This window comes from Equus caballus, chromosome 2 (genome assembly GCF_041296265.1).
Source record: "Equus caballus isolate H_3958 breed thoroughbred chromosome 2, TB-T2T, whole genome shotgun sequence".
Classification (NCBI taxonomy): Eukaryota; Metazoa; Chordata; class Mammalia; order Perissodactyla; family Equidae; genus Equus; species Equus caballus.
Genome location: NC_091685.1, coordinates 84,014,985 through 84,034,446, shown reverse-complemented (window position 1 = coordinate 84,034,446; position 19,462 = coordinate 84,014,985). Strand labels below are relative to the sequence as shown.

At 38.0% G+C, this 19,462-nt stretch overlaps 1 protein-coding gene across 1 annotated transcript in view; it reads right to left on the bottom strand.

Annotated features, from left to right (window-relative positions):
* Positions 1–19,462, bottom strand: part of CTSO (cathepsin O) — a 55,321-nt gene that overhangs the window by 6,723 nt on the left and 29,136 nt on the right. Inside the window, exons 3-8 of the mRNA XM_001499252.5 lie at positions 12,888–12,996; positions 12,150–12,289; positions 9,612–9,779; positions 8,264–8,385; positions 2,942–3,105; positions 2,272–2,364 (exon numbers count right to left, since the gene is read on the bottom strand). Coding sequence (XP_001499302.4) covers positions 2,272–2,364; positions 2,942–3,105; positions 8,264–8,385; positions 9,612–9,779; positions 12,150–12,289; positions 12,888–12,996 — 796 coding nt within the window. The remainder of the gene's footprint in view (positions 1–2,271; positions 2,365–2,941; positions 3,106–8,263; positions 8,386–9,611; positions 9,780–12,149; positions 12,290–12,887; positions 12,997–19,462) is intronic.

The window sequence follows — 19,462 nt, the reverse complement described above, 5'->3', positions numbered from 1 at the left end:
TGGATTCAGAAAGGGTTAATGTCTATTAAGAAAAGAATTTAATGGTTGTAGCTATCTATCAGTATAAACATGGCAACCTCATAGATATTAGAAAAGATGACTAATATTTTTGTTTCAAGAAACTACAAAAAATCCCAAAACCACTTATTAACTGAATGGATGAATGTATCTGAAATCTTTATTGCACTCATATCTATTGCTTTGTTGCTGTTAGTGCATTCGAGTCAATTCCAAATCCTACAAAAGAGCGGAACCCTGCCCGGTCTTTTTGCACCATCCTCTCACCTTCTGGCGCTCTATCAGACAATACTCCACTGCTATTCATAGGGTTTTCATGGCCAAATTTTTTGGGAAGTGGGTGGCCAGGTCCTTTTTTCTAGTCTGTCTTAGTCTGGAAGCCCTGCTGAAACCAGTCCACCATGGATGACCCTGCTGGTATTTGAAATAACTGGTGGCATAGCTTTCAGCATCATAGCAACACAGAGCTGCCAGAGTATGACAACTGATAGACGTGTGGTGTGGTTCCCTGACTTGGAAATGAACCTGCACCACGGTGGTGAGGGTACCAAGTTTAACAGCTTGACTGCCATATATTGCTTAGAGGCAATAAAATAATTTATGATTATTTTAAATGCAATTTAGAAATGCAGACTCTAAGATTTGAACTTTAACAAAATTTCAATAAATCACAGTGTGCTATGCTTTCTTCGCAAACAAAAACACAAATCTAATACATGGTGAAAGCAATAAGTGGTCCATTTGAAGACTGGATTTCATTGTAATTAGCTATGTCTTTGAAATCTCTTGGGGCTATGGAATGCTATGTGCCTAATACCATTGTTCATAAGAATGAAGTTCTCATCATCAGGTTATGTAACTTTCAGGAATATTCACTTTAGGAAGGATTTGGATCTCCATTTAATTACTAACCAGGCAGACTCCTGGAGAATCAAACTGGGAAACAGGTAGAGAGGAGAAATTATTCCAACTCACCCCTGGTAGTTGGGGGCTGGGGGAAGGTGGTGGTGGGGATACAGAGTCATTACTGAGGCAGTTTTGAGTGAATGTCTGAATAGGTTCTTGCACTCTCCTGGCAGAGCTTTGAAAACAGCCAGCCATCAGCCCAGATCCAGGCACCACCACTTCAACAGAGAGAATTGTGTTTAGTAGCAGAGGCAGAGCGAATGCCAGCAGTAATTTATCTACAGGTTCCAACAATGTAAATGATCCCAAAGATGTGAAAAGGAGGGGCCTGATCGGGATGCTGATGCTCTGGGTGAAAGATTTCCATGATGTTCACTCTCTTCAATAAAAAATTTATGAAAAATATTTTATAAATATTTTTTAATGACAGAACAGGCCATTTATGAACTCTCATGGATCTACTTGATGGAACAACTGGACAGTGGTCTTGAATAAATCAAAACATAAATGTTCCAACTTATCTGTAAGTCTTATATCAGTCTCACAATCTAGAGGGTTCAACAATTTTTAAAAAGTTGTATATATATTTGAAATAATTGTAATGAGAAATTGAAAGGTTGCTCTCATATGCAACATAGTTTGAGTCTAATTTGATTCAGAAAATATGTTGATATTCTAGATCAAAAGTTTCAGAATATAGATTTGAGTTTAGGTTTTAGAATACTCAGCTATTTTAATTTGGTTTATGGTTAATTAACAAAAAAAAATTGTTATTCAATAAAAGAGCCTGGTTGGTATTTGCTTAAGCTTCTCAATTCCAGAGAATGTGTTGCTAGAAGTTTGTAGGTGATTTGGAGCACATTAAAGCAGAAACAATCCTAATGCTCAGATTTGCATACATTTTGATACAACGAGAAAGTGATTCTCGATAATCCTTGAGCAGGTACTATAGGACACAAATTAAGGGAAATTCATACAATCATAAAAAGTAAATTTGGAACTAGGAGATGTTTTTGGGGAATTTCAGCCTCCTGAGCTGAGCACTTACCTGGTTACTGAAGTAATTAACTTTGGTAAATTATTACTTTATCTTATAATGTTTTGTCGATTATATAGTTTTTTATCTTGTCCTTCTTCCTTTTTAAAATGTGAATATATACAATATTGTCTCTTTTAAAACACTATTTTATTTTTATTGCTTGGTTAAAGGATGAAAATTGTTGCTGTAAAAGTGATTTGAGTACATTGGAAGCATATTACTGACTGAATAGATTTATAATTTTAATATATTCAAAGTATCTGCTTTGACCTTTAGCCTGGAGTTTGAAACATAAATTTCTGACTCACCACAAATATTACCTCCCATTTTAACATGGGCATAGCCATCTACTCCCCAGGAACTTCCCCACGAGTTCCGCACAATCCAATATGGAGTACTTCCTGCAAAACATGAGATGGTAAACAACCCTGAAAGTCTCCAATTTGTTGTGAATGCATGTTTATTTAGAGTTTAGGTCCTGGTAAGTATAGTACCTCAGAGAAACAGATTAAAAATGCAATATAATGCTAATTTAAACTAGTGAAGTAAATTTGAGCTTTACATAGTGTCACACTCCAATTACGGGGAAAATATATGGTTGAATTCATTTGACTTAATATGGGGACTGCATAAAATGAAAACACATGCACATTTTCACAGAATTAGGAAAAGGAAAAAAATAATTGTTAGATATGTATGATTAAATAATAAGCACTTTTCCCAACAATTATCCTAAACAGTCCAGAGGGACAATACACATTATTTAAATCAAGAATTATTATCATTTTAACAAGGTATCTACCAAAATTGGTAGGGAGAACACGACAGGGCATTTATACATGGAAGTCTACTAGCAAGTTGTAAAGGTCTTAGGAAGACTTAGAGCAGGACCAAATGTCAGCATTTTAAAAGATGGCGATCATTTGTCAGTCAGAGTCCAAGCTGGAAAGTAATCAATCAAGTCTTATTAGCACTTACCTGTTCTATCAAACCCAGTTATGAGGACTGCATGATTCGCTTCTCCACTAGAGCAATGATGCTGTATTACGCCTCCCAGATAATCTTGCCAGCTCACCGCATCTACTACCACTACTAAAGGGCCAAAAGTAAGAAGTGCCTTTGCCATTTGGTCTTCTTGGTCACTACCAAAAGAGGAAATATTTGGTTAAGGAGTTTAGTTTTTAAGGTGAAAATATTTTATAAAAACGATCTATTTAATCTGTATATGGTTAGGAGTAGATTTGGTTGCAAGTTCAGAAGACTTAACTGATGGAGGCTAACAGAAGTCTGAGAGAATGGCAGTGCAGGACTGCTATGGGGATCCAGGATCTCAAGAACCCAGGATCTTTCTATATTATTGTTCTGCCATGTGAGGTTTCCATTCCCAAGGTCAATTAATGGTCCAACATGGCTGCTGGAGTTCCAGCCATTTAACACATATTTCAGACAGCAGGAAGTAGAAAGGAGAAATGCTATAGTCCTGTTGAGAAGACTTCCCGGAAGTAACCCATACATTCTGCATGGATCTCATTGGCTAGAACTCAGTCATATGGCTGAGTCTAGCTTCAAGGAGAGAGGAAATGGAGTTTTGTAGCTGACTGGCAAAGTATCCAGTTATAATATAAGGATTCTTTTAATAAGAAAAGTGGGAAGACTGGATGCTAGGAGGTATCTCTGCCACATCATGTGAGAATCAAGAGACTGGCCAACTTATGTTAGTGAATGTTGAATACAGAATTTACATTTGGGAAGGGTTACCCCAAAGTGGCAAATATAATTATATGATGGAAGAAATGTTAAGATGCCAGGAGAACTAGTACTATATTGTGAAGACTGCAAAAGATACAGTTATTGTTGTCACACACGGACATCTACTGATAAAATCTTATGATACATAACATTTGGCCTTCATCGATCTTAGAAGTATGTGATTAAGGCATTATTTACATTTCTAAAGGTCAAATTTGTGGATAAAGGACACTGAAACCAAGTTACTGATATTTCAGACCATTAAAATAGCCTTTGGTAGTTTATTGCGGCAACAAGGCATGCGTGGAGCAGGAATGCGAAGGAGTCAATAAGCCCTCATCACGCCCGGCTGGAGAGCAGGTTCCGTCAAGGGGATATTTTGTCCACAGATATGGAAAAAAATTTAGTGCATAACAGTGCCATTTATTGAAATAGAAACTATACATATATTCTAAACATTTATTCATGTTACCTGTTAACGTGAAGCTCTGTTTTGTGTAGATCTATAAGCAGTCACTTTTAATTTTTGATACTTTAATAATAATTGGTATTCACTGAGACAGGCAAAATTAGAAAATTCTTAAAAGGCATCATGGTAGGCTAACAGGCTTTGAAGTTCCGCATACCTGGGTTCAAATTTCAGCCGTACAGCAGAGTCATTGCATCTACTTTGCAGAATCAGTATAAGGATAAATTATACGTACAAATTTTGTAGTATACCTCACGCATAAATCATACTCTAGGTTTATAATAAAAAATTGTTTCCTTCCCTCTTTTCTAAGTTATCTAATAAACTAATTTTGTTCAGCATAGGTTTTAGTGTGCAATGCATATTTTATTGTATTCAAATTTTTTTTAATATTTTATAATCCAAATATGACAAATATGATCATCTCTGTATTATCCAGAACACAGCTGTCGCCACCTTTTTAAGATAACAAGAGATAGATTGTAAATACATGACATCAAAGATCCAGTGACAGGAACAGCATGAAGGAAAGAGAAAGATCAAGACAGAGAAATATTTTTTAGAATGTAAAGGGTAATTCACATTGTAAGATCAAGGAAAAAATTTAGTAGTAATCCCGGCTTTGAGGCAGGGCTAAAGAAAAGATATCAAAGATATTGGAAAATATGAAATAGGACATAGTCAGGACCAGCAGGCAAATGTTCCACGTAGCCCCAGAACTGACAAGCATTGTTTTCACTTGTCTTTCAGAAAAGTACTGGCTTTTAGCAAGTTAAAACATACTCCAAACAGCATCTTTATTTCCATTATTAACCCAATACAGAACTACTATCAAAATGTACCTTGATAATGGATATATTGTCAATCAAATATTGTCCCATGAGCTTAATACTCATTTCACAGATCAGCAAGATACAAATTCTACAGTGTTTAAAAAATTCTCTTAAATTTTACTGTCATCAAGATTTGGGGATTAAGGCATGTCTTATCTGTTAGAGGTCCTTGACAAGCATGTAGATTTCCATCTCACTGTCCCTAGAAGTCAGTGTGCTATATTGTGTCCTAGTTTTTCTGTCTATTGTTCTATGAGGTAGGTTCCCTCCCAGTTTGCTTATTTAAATAGTCATTCTCATATTTTATCCTGAGTTCTGAAATGTCTTTTCTGGGTCTAATGAGCAAAAATGCATGAAGACGCCTGGATATGAATGGTCATTTTGCTATAAGACTATATTACGTTTTTATGATTCAGTGGGTTTTTTGTTTTGTTTTGTTTTTTAAGATATTTTCAGGTTCTGCACAAGATTTATGGAGTTTTTGGCTGGTCGTTGTACCCTGGGCTGATGTTGTCTGAGAATACTAAAAACCTAAGAGCTCATGACCTTAAAAATAGAGGTAGGGAAAAAAGTATGAGCTTCAAGTCGGAAAGAGACAGTTCTAATCTGGCCCTATGATTTACTAGCTGGGTGACCCTCCCTGAGTCTCAGGCACCTTGGAGGGAAGTGGTGATATTTAAGCGCCAGGGGCCTGGTCCAGTGCCTGGTTATCGCAGATGCTGTCAAAGGCCTTCCCACATCCCACCGCAGTGCAATCGGCCAAAAAGGAGCTTCCAACAAGGAGACCCTGCAGCTCTTTGCCTGAGCCCCGCTCTCCTAAAGAGGCAGAAATCAAGCCTGCCCCACCTAGACCCCAGCTGCACCCTCCACTAATGAATCATGGGAGGTGGGAGCCTCAGCTTGGGTGGGTTCACTCCGAAATGCTCAGTTGACCTTGGCCCCAGAGTTCCCCAGTAGGACTAAGTGCCACGTTACCCTCTGTACTCAACTGCTTAATAAGAAACCTGCTTTCTCTTTTCTGTCTCATTCCCCCATTCCCCTGCCAGCGTTTCCCGGGATCACTTCCTACATGTCACAAATGAACTTGATATTCTCCCCCAAATCTGTTCCTGTCTTAGATTTCACGTCTCAATTAGCAGTAATCCCATTCTTTCAGTTATAAGACTGAAAAGCCTGGAGTCATCTTCAACTCTCTTTTCTCTTATCTTCTATATAAAATCCCTCAATATTCCCTGTGGGGCTTTATTCTCTGTGAGTGGTATTAACTATTATCTCTCACTTCTAAGACCTTTCTTCTAACACTCTGCTCTAAGGTTATTACCTGATCAACCTTTATCACCTCATCTCTTACTAGTCTTGTCCTTCTTCTCTCCACTAGTCATATTGGCTTCCTTACTGTTCTTTAAATATGCCAGGCACACTTCTGCCTCAAGGCCTTTGCACTGATAGTTCCTTCTGCTTGGAACAGTAGTTCCCCAAATCTCTGCATGGTTAAGTTCCCACACTTCTTCACATCTTTAGTCAGATGTCTTTTCATGGAGCCCCTCTGTAGCCACCCTTTCTAAGATGTATGCTCCCCTCTCCTCCCTCTGATGTTGCCTCTTCCTTTCACTGTGTTATTCTGTTCTCTTTAGAAGCTGTTACATCTAACATACCAGGCATATTTTTATTTGTCTTGCTCATTGCTTGTCTCTATCATTAAAATATAATCCTGAGGGTAGGGTTTTTGTCTGTTTTTTTTTTTTTTGCTGCACAGTTAGTTTAGCACTGCATCCTCAGAGAGTTTAATAACGTGGAGATTTTTATGGGGATCTCTTCTTTTTTAATCCGAGTTGGATAAATCCTGTTTGAGGCCCAATGCCAATGATCTTTGCATATTCTCTCTCTCACGCTCAGTTTCTCTCTAATTCAGACTAATGCCAATTATTCTTTGGTTCATTCTTAGCTTTTTCAATTTGCTACTCATGACACAGGATTCCTGATCCTTTTTAAAGACATTTTGAAAATCTAATTCCTTCGTGCACACAGGCTTCACTTACATTCTCAAGGCACTGATAGCTTATAGCGGCACACTTTCTCATTTTAGAAAGTGTGGTACCTTTACCCTCAAAGGAGATGCTGACCCATGTACTCAGCGACCCTGCACATTTTATTATAGAATCTATGATCCTGCCAACTGTGGACCTAAGGCTCTCTGGTGTATGCTTCCTAGGGTCGCCCTGAGAGTCCTTGCTACAGACAGGAGCCATGTTGACAATCTGCCAGTCCCTTGACACACTTATGCTTATTTAGAGGGGTTCCATTTTGTTCAAGGATCCAATTTCACCCATGATTTCCCTCAGATCCCTTGGGTAGACACCATCTGGACCAAGAGATTTTTTTCAGTACCAGCAAGTTATAGGGCTGTCTGTCACATTATTTGAATTTAATTTCTCTCTGTTCTCTGTTTCCAAAGACTGTGCAAAGCTCTATTCATATTTAAAAAAAAAAATGAAGCCAGGAGTTGGTTGAATCTTCCTCTGTCCTTATCACCCCTGAACACCTATTTTGCACAACGTCAAGTGGTCGCGATGGTTCTCTAGCCAGCTTTGAGTTTTTCATGTGATTTTAAGGCATTTTTTAATGACTGTTTTCCCCTGAACTTGTCCAAAGTCATCTTGCCCTTCAAGTTCCAACACAAGTGCTCTTCCTCAGCCCATCTTCATCTGTCCCTGCTCTCCCCTCCTGCCACATCATCCATCTCCAGGAACACACTCTTGCCTACTTGTTTCTAATGGGAAAGTTGCAGTTTATGCTTTTCTTATAGCCGATGCCTTGAAAATGCAAGGAACATAGCAGGTGTTCCAAAACTGCTTCTTGGTAAGTAGACTGCTTCATATTAGCTGGTGAGTCTATACAAAGCAATTTTTGATTGACTCAGGAGTAAGATTGAAATATGCTAATAGTATTTATAACACCTAAATTTGGTAAGAGGAAGGTGGTAATATACATCAAACCTTAAACTGGATTTAACTGCATTAATTTGTTCTTTCTATTGGAATGACACATGGAAAAATAAATAGATCATATCTGAGAAACAACATCCATAGCACTCCATGGTGCCTGCCACTTAGCCTCTCTTGTAAAAAGTAGGTTTTCAAACAATTAAGAGTATGCTGTGATGTCTTCAATCAAGTTATTAATTCCCAATAGTCAATAGATCATAAGTTAAGAAATATAGAGAAAAACACAATAGAATGAAACATTTACCTGAAGTCATATGCAGAAAAACCTTTGATTGAAAATCCAGAATGTGAATCAGAAAAGTAATGGCACAGGCCACTCTGTGCTTTAAATGGGTATTCTGAGTCTCTCACCAGTTTTACTTGCGTCTAAAAGAAAATAATCGCCCAAAAGTTGTCTGTCAAGCAGTTGTTTTAAAAATCAAGTAGAACGGACCATAATGTGTCAAAATAAGATTTTACTTGGCCACACCTTCATCTTGTGGATATTCTTTGGGTTATGAAGGTCTCAAATTAAATCTTTAGGTGTTCATCATGGACATCCTAGGGAATTAAACTCAGAATCTTTCTTTCTCTTTTATTCCTGTTTCTCCTATATCTTCCTTCCCTAGAATCTCTATCGACTTTATAATAAAGTTTTGTCATCTTTCTCCTGCAAGTATAATAGGGCAACTCACTTTCCTTCCAGAGCTTCTGGTTCTGTTAGTAAATCTCTGAGACTCCCTTAGCCCAGTGGTTTATGTACCAGCAATGGGTAGGCCCAGCATTCTTCTATCCACTTCTCTCTGTGCCATTCATCTGGCATATATGGCACATGTTTTATGATTTTCTATACAGAATCCCCCCTCCCTGAATTCTGAGCTTACGGAAGCCAGGGGACACACAACGTATGGTTGCACACGATGTGATAGAGGGGGTGTGGCACTCAGTGGCTCAAAATATAGCAAATGAACAAGGGGAGGATATTCACGTTTGGGAAACTCTAGCTTGACATTCTACAAAACGTAATAGCACCTCGTTGGATGATTTCATGCAATTGATACTGGATCTAGGACAATGTCGGAGAGAGTCCTAAGAGCACTGAGGGACACTGGTAAATTGGATAAGGGCCTCCAGTGGGAGACAGAGGACTTAAGTGCAGTCCTGGCTCAGTTACTGATGTGGGAACATGACCTCACCTCTCAGATATCATTTCTTCATCTACATGAAGAATTACTAAACAGTTGATCTCAAATGTCCCTTTTAATCTAAAATATTCAGAATTCTATGGAAATAAATAATCATCTTTCTGGGTTATTGTGTGACACATACTTGCGAAAAAAGAGCATTTACCTATTAAGAAATGTTAAGAAATAAACATAAATATTTTTCTGAAAACAAATCCCAGGTAATATTATTCACATATTGATTTCTCGATGGTTGACTTGCCTGAACAATCATTTGTAAATTTTCTGATTAATTCAAGCTTTGGTCATCTAAATTTCTAAACTTAGAAACAGTCCTTAGAATGTGAGAGCAAATTGTTGTAATTCTGAACACACGTTAAACAAGCAAAAGAAGAAACAAAGAGTTTAAAAGGCTGAGAAATTGGTCACCTTGTTTAACCAGTTCAAAGCATTGAGAGTAGATCCTCCACTGCAGCCGTAATTATTATATGAACAATCAATGACCTGCTGTACACTCAGGTCTTCCAAGGGCTCCCCTTTTATTGCACATACAGATTCCACTGCACCCACCACGCTGAAGGCCCAGCATCCTCCACACTGTTTAAAAATAGAAACAGAGTAGTAGTTATTATCAAATAACGTGCAAATCAAGTCTAGCAACATTTCTAAATACCACATTACCAAATCAAGTAAACTGAGCAAAATCTGGAGACCTACAAAATATAAATGCCCGTCCTATAGGTTTCCAAATTGAAGAAAGAAAAGAAAACCAAAATTCTCTTTTAACCATAAAAATATAATTATCAGTTAAGGTAAATTGGTAGTATCATGATCATAAATTAGCCAATGCAAGTTAAAAGTGAATTTTAGAGATTGGGAAAACATTTGGACCAACTGATGGTCTTTTAAAAGGCTAGTCCGTTCATTGAACATGTGATTTCTGTTTCCATGAAGTGGACCAACTCCCACCCCATTCTTCACTCCCTCTTGTTTCTCTCATGACACTCTGCTTCTACCCACCATCTCCACCGCAAAGGTGAGGGGCAGTGATGAGGTGAGGTGAGGTGAAGGTGTATGTCGTATATGTTGTACTCATTATCTGATGGACACGGGAGCTGAAGGAGTTACTTTTTAGGCCATCAAGATGCCAGCAAGGGCATATCATGGATGCACATGAAATGTCCTAAGGATAGAAACCCGTTTTAGTCATTCCTCATTCAAATACTGGCTGACCCAATCTTCTTGATGCTGAATCTATTAACTGGCTTTTATTGGACCAACTAGAACAGAAAAATAAAAGGGCTGGTCTGGGACAAAAGGGAAGACATGGAGGGAATGAAATCAAGAATCATGCACAAAGAAGAAGGATCCATGGAAAAGGCAGAGGTGAGAGTAAGATTTGAAACTGGGCAGAAGTGACTTAATCATAGGACATGTGTTGCAGAGTTGGGCAAAGAAAGGAAGGAAAACAATTGGCTGTCTTTGTGGAGTAAACTTTTGTGCAATTTTATGGCGTAGCATAGTCTTATTTATGTCTCTATCTCCAGGGCCAATGACATAGTAAAATATTCACTAATGGACTCTACTGTAGGATCTCCACCTCTTGAGAAATGTCAATACAGGTTGCTGACACCATACATACCACTAGCTTTAGTTTGCCTACCTGTAGCTGTCCCAGGATGGCAGTTCCTGCTCAAAAATACCTCTCCAGTATATTCCTTTAATCAAAGATTCCTAACTAAATGTTTCCCATTTATACAATGTAGATACTTTCCGGAAGGATTGGGTTTCTGACTAATTCACACTTCTTTATGAATTCACCACTAAAGCAAATGATTTGGTGGTAAAATTTCATTCACAACAATAGATATAGAATCTGAGAAGTAAAAAGGATCATTGCAACTGGATGGTGACTGAAAAACTGCTGGTCCCAAACACTTGCCGTAGAAGGGGAGGCTGAGTGACCTCTTGAGGTTTCTACTGCAGACACATTGATACTATACTCCTGAGTTTAGGGGATTGACTTTCCCTGGTCAGCTGACATTCCCTATGTCAACCAAGGGAGTGCAGAGGGGTAGAGAATGTCAGCAAAGCATGTACACACACTCCTCAAACATCTACCAGCTAGATTGCTCACTATGTATTACGAGCACACTCATTCACATCTGGTGTTACCACTTTCCTTCCGATTTCAGATAACCCTCCTTCCATCACTTCACAATAACTCACAAGCTGCAGACCTTCCACTGATCACTTTCATAGGCCCACTTCAGGTCAATTTCAAGGTAAATTGCTATATTTATTCCAGCACTTACACATTTCTTAATCATTTAACAGTGTAAACCTGTCCTGCCATTTTTAATACTTTGTTTTCTTTACTGTGTCACTAAGTTTTTGAGTGCTGTGCCCTAAGGTCATTTCTCCCATAATCCCATTCGTTTTCATTGCATAATTTTGTACAAGGTGACTTGAGGAATGTATATGTCACATTAGATCAGAACTGACTGCCTTTTCAAGGATCACAGATAAAAAGTGTATGATCCTGTAGGGTGTGGGGATGGAGGTAGGGTTTTCTGATGGAGCTCAAGGGATGATGCCGGACAACCCAAGAGATCAGGCCACACTCTGGGTAAGTATATCTGGTTTCATGTTACTTTTTCATTGTTGTTCTCCTTGAAAACTACTCAAGCACTTAGTAGTCAAGTTGACCTTCATCTGCTATTTTACAGAAGGCTTAGTAACTGTGATACAGCCACTGGGAAGCACCTCCGAGTTACTGTGCTGGTGACAATGGCATTTAGTGAGAGAACACACCAAGGAAGGTTTATCTTCAGAATAAAAGTTGGGCTTTGACATCTGCCTCTCATTTCACCCGAGATTCTCCCTTCATTGTCATTTTTGGATGATTAGGGTGTGATTTTACTCAGAGAAATGATTAAAAAGAACCCCCCAAAACCTAAAACTTACCGCCTGCTGGTTTCTCACTTGTGTTACAACATGCCGGTCCCTCCAGTCAAATCTTAATGGCAAAGACACGTTGGAGAGAGATGTTTGCACTTCTGCTGGGTATCTGGGAAATCTGGAAGGTTTGCTTCTTAAATAAATAGCTGAGTAGAAACATGAAATGAAAAGACAAGACAATCAATATTATATTACAGGAAGGGGCCCTTGGGATTCTTTTTGGAGGAACTTTCAAACAGAAACAGTAGCTTTCTAGCAGAGTCTGCCACTTGTAATTTTCCTTCATTCTTTTCCTTAACATGAAATGCATTCAGCTGAAAGCTACAAAGATAAGAATTCCTACAATAGGCCTGGGACTGCCACAGAAAATAACTTGTTTGATAGAATTAGGTCAATAATGAAAATGAGTATAATTGACATCATTTGTTTTATCATAACTCATGGAACCAGGGGTGTCTTGAATGGAAAATCACACTGGAGTACTGCAGAAGGAAGGAGGTATTGTCCCTTATAGCCACATGGAAATGTCTACAATTACAATATTTAGTTCTTCAGTAATAATTAGAAGAGAATGGCCATGAATTTATTTCTCTATCAGCACCTGGTATGTATCTGACACTTAGCATTTAATAAAGGCTAACTATTACTCAATTTACAAGATTCACAATTAAACAATTCCTCAAAAATTAAGGAAACAAATTAAAACCAGGAAACTAATAAACTAATAGGCCCATCACACCATACCTTTAAACTCTTCAGGAAACAAATAAGAAAACTGATTTATCCCATAGACAGCAGTGGAGTTTTCACTAGGAAATAAAGAATTCAAGTATCGATGTCTATTAAGACTTTCCTAAAAGAGAAAAACAAAAAGCTAATTTATATCACCTATGTTAACTTTCCAGAACAATCTGCATACAACTAACTTGGGATATTTTTGAGGTGTAAAAGTCAAAGCTTGATTATTTCCTACAGATCACAAGTGAAAGGGCCCACAGGACATCCAGATCAGATTTACAAACGTTTTGTATAAGAATTACTATCTGATTTCAGGTATATTTTTGAGGCTGGGAAAGGTATGTCTTAGCTTTTGTAATTCCCCTTCACTAACCATGTTGAAAGGACTAATTATGTGCTTGTCTAACATGGTGGAAAAAATAAATTGCAAATAAACACTAGATAACTAGTAGAAATTGTCACCAATAGACACTCACTTGATTAAACCATAATGAATTTGGAAAATGTATCCTCTTTATCTCTGTATTTCCCAGCACAAAGTAACAAAGCATGAAAAAAGAAATGAGTAAATAATGAATAAATAAATCTGATTCTATTAGAGCTTAATAGATAACTCTATCTCATTTAGGGTAAAAGACTGGGAAAGAGATGCAATCCTGGAAATTTACCAGGAAGATAGACTGGCTTGTCCATCTGGAGGGAAAATATGATGATTATATACAGATTCCTCAGCTCTGAATTTCATGATCATTTATCTTAGGCTTGCCTTATATGTGTACATGCCTCTATTTCTTAAAACTAACAAATTGTGTAGGATAAAAAAAACGTCAGGAGACTACCATATAGTAACTTTCAGACTCTAGCTCTTCTATATGTGTCTATGCATTTATGTGTTTATTGTGTGTCTGTCTCATAAACCTATTAGCAAACGAAGGTAAGACCTCACTGACTTATTCATCACCATATACCCCACACCGAGCACATGATTGGCACACAAAAGATGCTTAATTAATATTTGTTGTTGAATAAATACATAACTGACATTTCATATATGTCATATAAAACTTAATGGCTTTAAGCTGTTTATTTTGAAGTAAATTATTACTGGGACTTATAATAATCTTATTTTTTCCTTATTAAGCATGCTTGGAAAGACTGTTAATCAATGAAATAATAAACTGTTGTTGAGTTTTAGGCATTTAAAAATAATCTTGAGGGGCCGGCTCCGTGGTGTAATGGTTAAGTTTATGCGCTCTGCTTCGGCGGCCCAAGGTTCATGGGTTTAGATCCCAGGCATGGACCTACACCCCACTTATCAAGCGATGCTGTGGCAGGTGTCCCACATATAAAATAGAGGAAGATGGGCACACATGTTAACTCAAGGCCAATCTTGCTCAGCGAGAAGAGGAGGACTGGCAGTGGACGTTAGCTCAGGGCTTACCTTCTTCAAAACAACTGAATAAATAAATAATCCCTCATGAAGCAAAGCTTTGAATATAATTTGGAGAATAGATGCATAAATATAAAAATAGAACTGAAATACAAAGCAAGTGTGAACATGGCAAGTGACAAACATGAGGCAGAGAGTGCTAACTGCGAAGGAATTCAGAGGATTCATTTGTTCTCTAAGTATTTATTGACCATCATTGTGAGGTGCAGTAATCAGGGAAGGCATTGAGAACGTAGGACGTTAAGAATGCACAGAGCATGTGGTAGTCATGAGAGTGGGCCTCACAGACCTCCTACAGAGAGTATAATTGCTGCACGCTGAGTTACCCTGATTACACTAAGGGAGGCCATGGTTCCCACATGCTGCACCTAGCCAATGACTGAGCACTAAGGCTGTCCTATTTGGGGGAACTACGGAACTCTCCCGAAAGCTGGTTCTTGATTAATGAGTTCCCAAAGTCCTCTCCAACCCTTCCTTGGGCTGCATCCAAGTGCAGTCCAGGGCACTTCCTCCAACCTCTCCTTCCTCTCTCCTTCACTCAAAGTCAGACTGCACTGTAATCAGATAGCTCACCATAACCCACTTACCATTTTCTATCAATCATTGCTCCTGTGTCAAATGAAGAAAAAAAGAAAGAGAGGCAAAAATTACCAATATCAAGAATGAAAGACGGGCCATCACTACAGATGCTTCAGGCATTAGAAGAATGATATTTTGACAATTTTCTGCCAATAAGTTTGACAACCTACATGAAATGGACAAACTCCTTGGAAGAGACAAATCACTAAAGCTGAATGTAAAAGAAACAGAAAATCTGAACAGCCCTTTTTCAACGAAAGGCATTAAATTCATAATTGAAAATCATCCCATAAAGAAAACTCCAGCCCCAGACGACTTCATTGGTGAATTCTATGTAATTAAAAAAGAAATAATACCAATCTTACACACATTCTTTGAGAAAATAAGTGAGAAGGGGACACTTTGCAACTCATTTTATAAGGCCAGTATTTTGTTTACAAAACCAGACAAAAACATCTCAAAAAAAGAGAGAACTATAGCTCGATAGCCCCCATGAATATAGAGGCAAAATCCTTAACAAAATATTAGCAAATCAAATCCAACAACATATAAAAAGTATAATACATCATGCCCAAGCAAAGTTTATTAAAAAATGCTACGTTGGTTTAATGTTTTAAAATCAATCAATGTAATATGCCACATTAATGGAACAAAAGGGGAAGGAAAAGCATACAATATTTTCAATAGACATAGAAAAAGCACTTGACATAACTCAACACCCTTTCATGATAAAAACTCTCAGCAAACAGTGAATGAAGGGAAACTTCTTCAACTTGTCTGAGACTATCTATGAAATGCCTGTGTCAACCAGAGGTCAATTTCTAAAAGACCCCACATGTGTGAATTTTGTATGTTGTTCCAGTACAGTCACTCCTGTCATTTCATGGCTGTCCACAGCCCGTACCAAGGCTCCTTGATATTTATAATCTCACTTCTTGCCAAGAACAAAATACTCTGAACCCCAACGCGCTCTGCTTTGCCCTCTGCCTACTACTAATCTCTCTATCCCCTTCTTTTGACTCTGCAAGACCACTAAAAAGATTAAAAGTACTTCCCTGGAGCATTGTGAACAAAGCGTGATTCTCTTCTACATCTATACACACACACATACACACACACGGGTACACACACACACACACACACACACACACACACACACACTGGGTTTCTCTAATCTCTTCTCAACTTTGCAACAAACTGAACAACTGAAATGTCCTTACTACGTCAACAGACACCCCATTGCTATGCAATGTTTGGCTTTATACTCAACCTCTCTGGGCTTTATTTTCTTCAAAACAAGGTAATAGTGACCTTGCAGAATGCGATGATTAAATAAGATAGTGTTTGGAAAACACATATTACAGTGCCTAACAGAAAAATACTTGATTAAATATTCTCATGCTGCACCTTTTTTCCCTTTAAACATAGAATACTTGGCTTACAGAAAATGTTATTGAAAGATCGTGTTTTCAGGGTTTCTTGGGTTACTGTGGAGCAAATCTTTTGCATGGAATTAGAAATGACCAATTATCTAGTGAAAGCAACAGACTGTTTTCATAGTAAAATAATATTGTTAGTGTATCTAAGAATATTTGTTCTCCTATTTTCTAATAGGATGCATATCAAGTCCACCTAACAGTGGTTCAAAATCATTTAAATTGTAAAAAGCCTTATATTTCATTTCTGGAATTATTGGTTCTTTCAAGTGACTTTTCTGGTCTACTTCGATTCTTGCTGTCAGAGCGGATTTCACAGAAGCATCACAAACTGTGAGTCTGTAGTGAGAGCCTGCTCCTCATCACGTCAACAGCCTCTGTCATAGAATCAAGTGTAGGTAAAGGACCCATTAGCATATGTTCTATTTTCTTTTAAAGATTGGCACCTGAGCTAACATCTGTTGCGAATCTTTTTTCTTCTTCTTCTTCTTCTTCTCCCCAAAGCCCCCCAGGACATAGTTGTTGCATATTATAGTTGTAGGTCCTTCTGGCTCTGCTATGTAGGACGCCCCCTCAGCATGGCCTGATGAGTGGTGCTAGGTCAGTGCCCAGGATCCGAAATGGCAAAACCCTGGGCCACCAAAGCAGAGCGCGTGAACTTAACCACTCGGCCACGGGGCTGGCCGCTAGCATGTGTTCTTAACATAAAGCAATACAGGATATAACTGCAATCCACTGTATAGTAAACGTCCCTACAGCCATATGAAATAGTAAAACGAAAGACCTTAATTTCATTTAGGAAAGAAAAGATGTGAAGTTTTGAGCAATATACAGGAAACATCATTAGTAGCTCTGAAAGGTGTAGAAGTTTGAAAACAGATGGATCATATAGGAGAGAAATTAGAGTTGATAAATCAAAATAGCCTTTAAACAGATCTGGTGAAAAATTATGTTTACATATTTTTTGTTTTGTTTTGTTTGTTTACTCGAAAGTGTTTAATTGAATGAGTTACAATAAGACAAACCAGATTCCTACCTGGGCCAAAGAACTTTAGGAAATTATCTTATGACTATAAAACTAGTGAAAACCTGTTCTTTTGACATTAACAGATATTGTGTAGATATTAATAGATATTGTCCTAAATTTCTCTAATCACCATCATACCTTAGGGCGTGTCCCTGAAGGTACCTTTACTATGACTTCTAATAGCCAGTCATCCTTCTAAAGGCTGGCATCTCTTGTGCTTAAAGTTGCCTCTGTGTGTGTTTGTGTGTGTGTGTGTGTGCACGCATGTGTGCACATGTTTAGGTAATCACACATTCCAACTAACAATTTCCATGTCATACGTTCCTAAGCAGTCTTTTTTGTATTCAAATTTGCTGCTTTGCCGGTCTAGTCAGGATATCTCATTAACTTTCTACAGCTTTTACCAACCCATAGAGGAAAGGAAGGGCATTGTTTGCTCGAAACAAGAAACAGGATTGTTCAGTCTAATAATAATAAAAGACAACTCTATTTATAAGAGACCTAAGGCAGTCTCATGGGGAGATTAGTCTGGAGTTTTAAAATTCTTCAGAAATCAACATTTTTCTTATAGGATCAGAAAACCCCCCCTTCCATCCCAGGCATCTTAACTCCCCTAACTTTCCAATCACAGGTAACAACGACCTCAGAAGTTACTCTCTTTAGGGCAAGTTGAGAGGGAAATGGTCATTCTGAAAAAGATCTGAAAGCAGAAACCCATAGGAGTGGGGGGTGGGCAGGGGGTTCTGAGCTCTTCGCGAGGATTTACCCCACCCTCTGGAGAAGAAAAATCAGTAACATCATTTCCTAGACTGCCACTAAGCAAGAGTAAATTAAATCAAGCATTTTCTTCTTGCACATACTCAATGGCTTCTAAGTAAGTGTAAATCCTTTAAGACCAAATTGTTGGGCTCTGAAATAAATTTCTTAGCTATTGGGTACACTAAATACATAGGGTTGAAGGGATTATCAAATTGAACACAAGTATAAGTATTTTTTCTAGGTGCTTTATTATATGAATTAAATTAGCCCTGTATGAGGTAATTGCTAATATTATTCCACTTTGCAGATGAGAAAACTGAGGTGCAGACAACTAATTTGCCTAAAGTCACATGGCCAGTATTTGGTGGAGGGGTGTGGCTAAGTTCTAGGAGATCCTCAGACGGGAGGTAAACTTTAAGAGACTTCTGGTCTCTTTTATTGGCTGAGAAGGCAGTGAGAATCTGAAATCTTCTCTCACTGGTACCTTGGTTTTCATCTATTAATAGTGATTTATTTTGTACTTATCAATATGGTGTGTATGTTCCTTATCATGAAGCCCACGCATCAATGGGATAAGTTGTATAAGGAAATTACTAGAGAAACAAAGGTTGTTGAACACTCTGAACTCACCGCCTTTCCCTTCTGTTATTTACATTTTTCTCTTAACAGCCCTTGTTTGCAGATTCTGAAGTTTGGTGTAAAATAAATCGTAAGTTTGACACACAGATTTAAAATGTTCTCCTTGCTAGTGCTTTAGTTTCTGAAAGTTGCAGTATGCCCAGGGATGAGCAAAAATGGTAAAATATTAGCATACAATGTTGGAGCATCGCTGAGAACTTCTCTCAAGACTTAGGATTTGTGAACCTGAGATCAGTGGTTCTCACCTGAAGGCAATCTCCATCCTCCCCGGACTCCCTCCCAAGGACACCGGAAGTGTCTAGAGACATTTTTGATTACCCTGCTGTGGGGGGAGGCTACAAGCATCTAGTGGGCAAAGGCCAAGGATGCTGCTAATCATGCCACATTGCACAGGACAGCTCTCCACAACAAATAATTAGCCATTCCAAACATCAACAGTGCCGCTGTTAAAAAGCCCTGTATTAGAATAATAAAAAATTTTCATAGGATATACTTTTATAAATTACTGCTTTAGAAAAGTTTCTTGGACAAAGCATGTTATATATGTTGTGCTGATGTCCATGTACAAATAATACTTATATATAATTACTATGCAAAATAAAATAAGAAGAAACGTGTAGTCATTTAGTATTTGTGTGTGTGGTTCTGAGCGTAAATACTGAATTAAAAAGATATTCCTCTGTGAATTGGT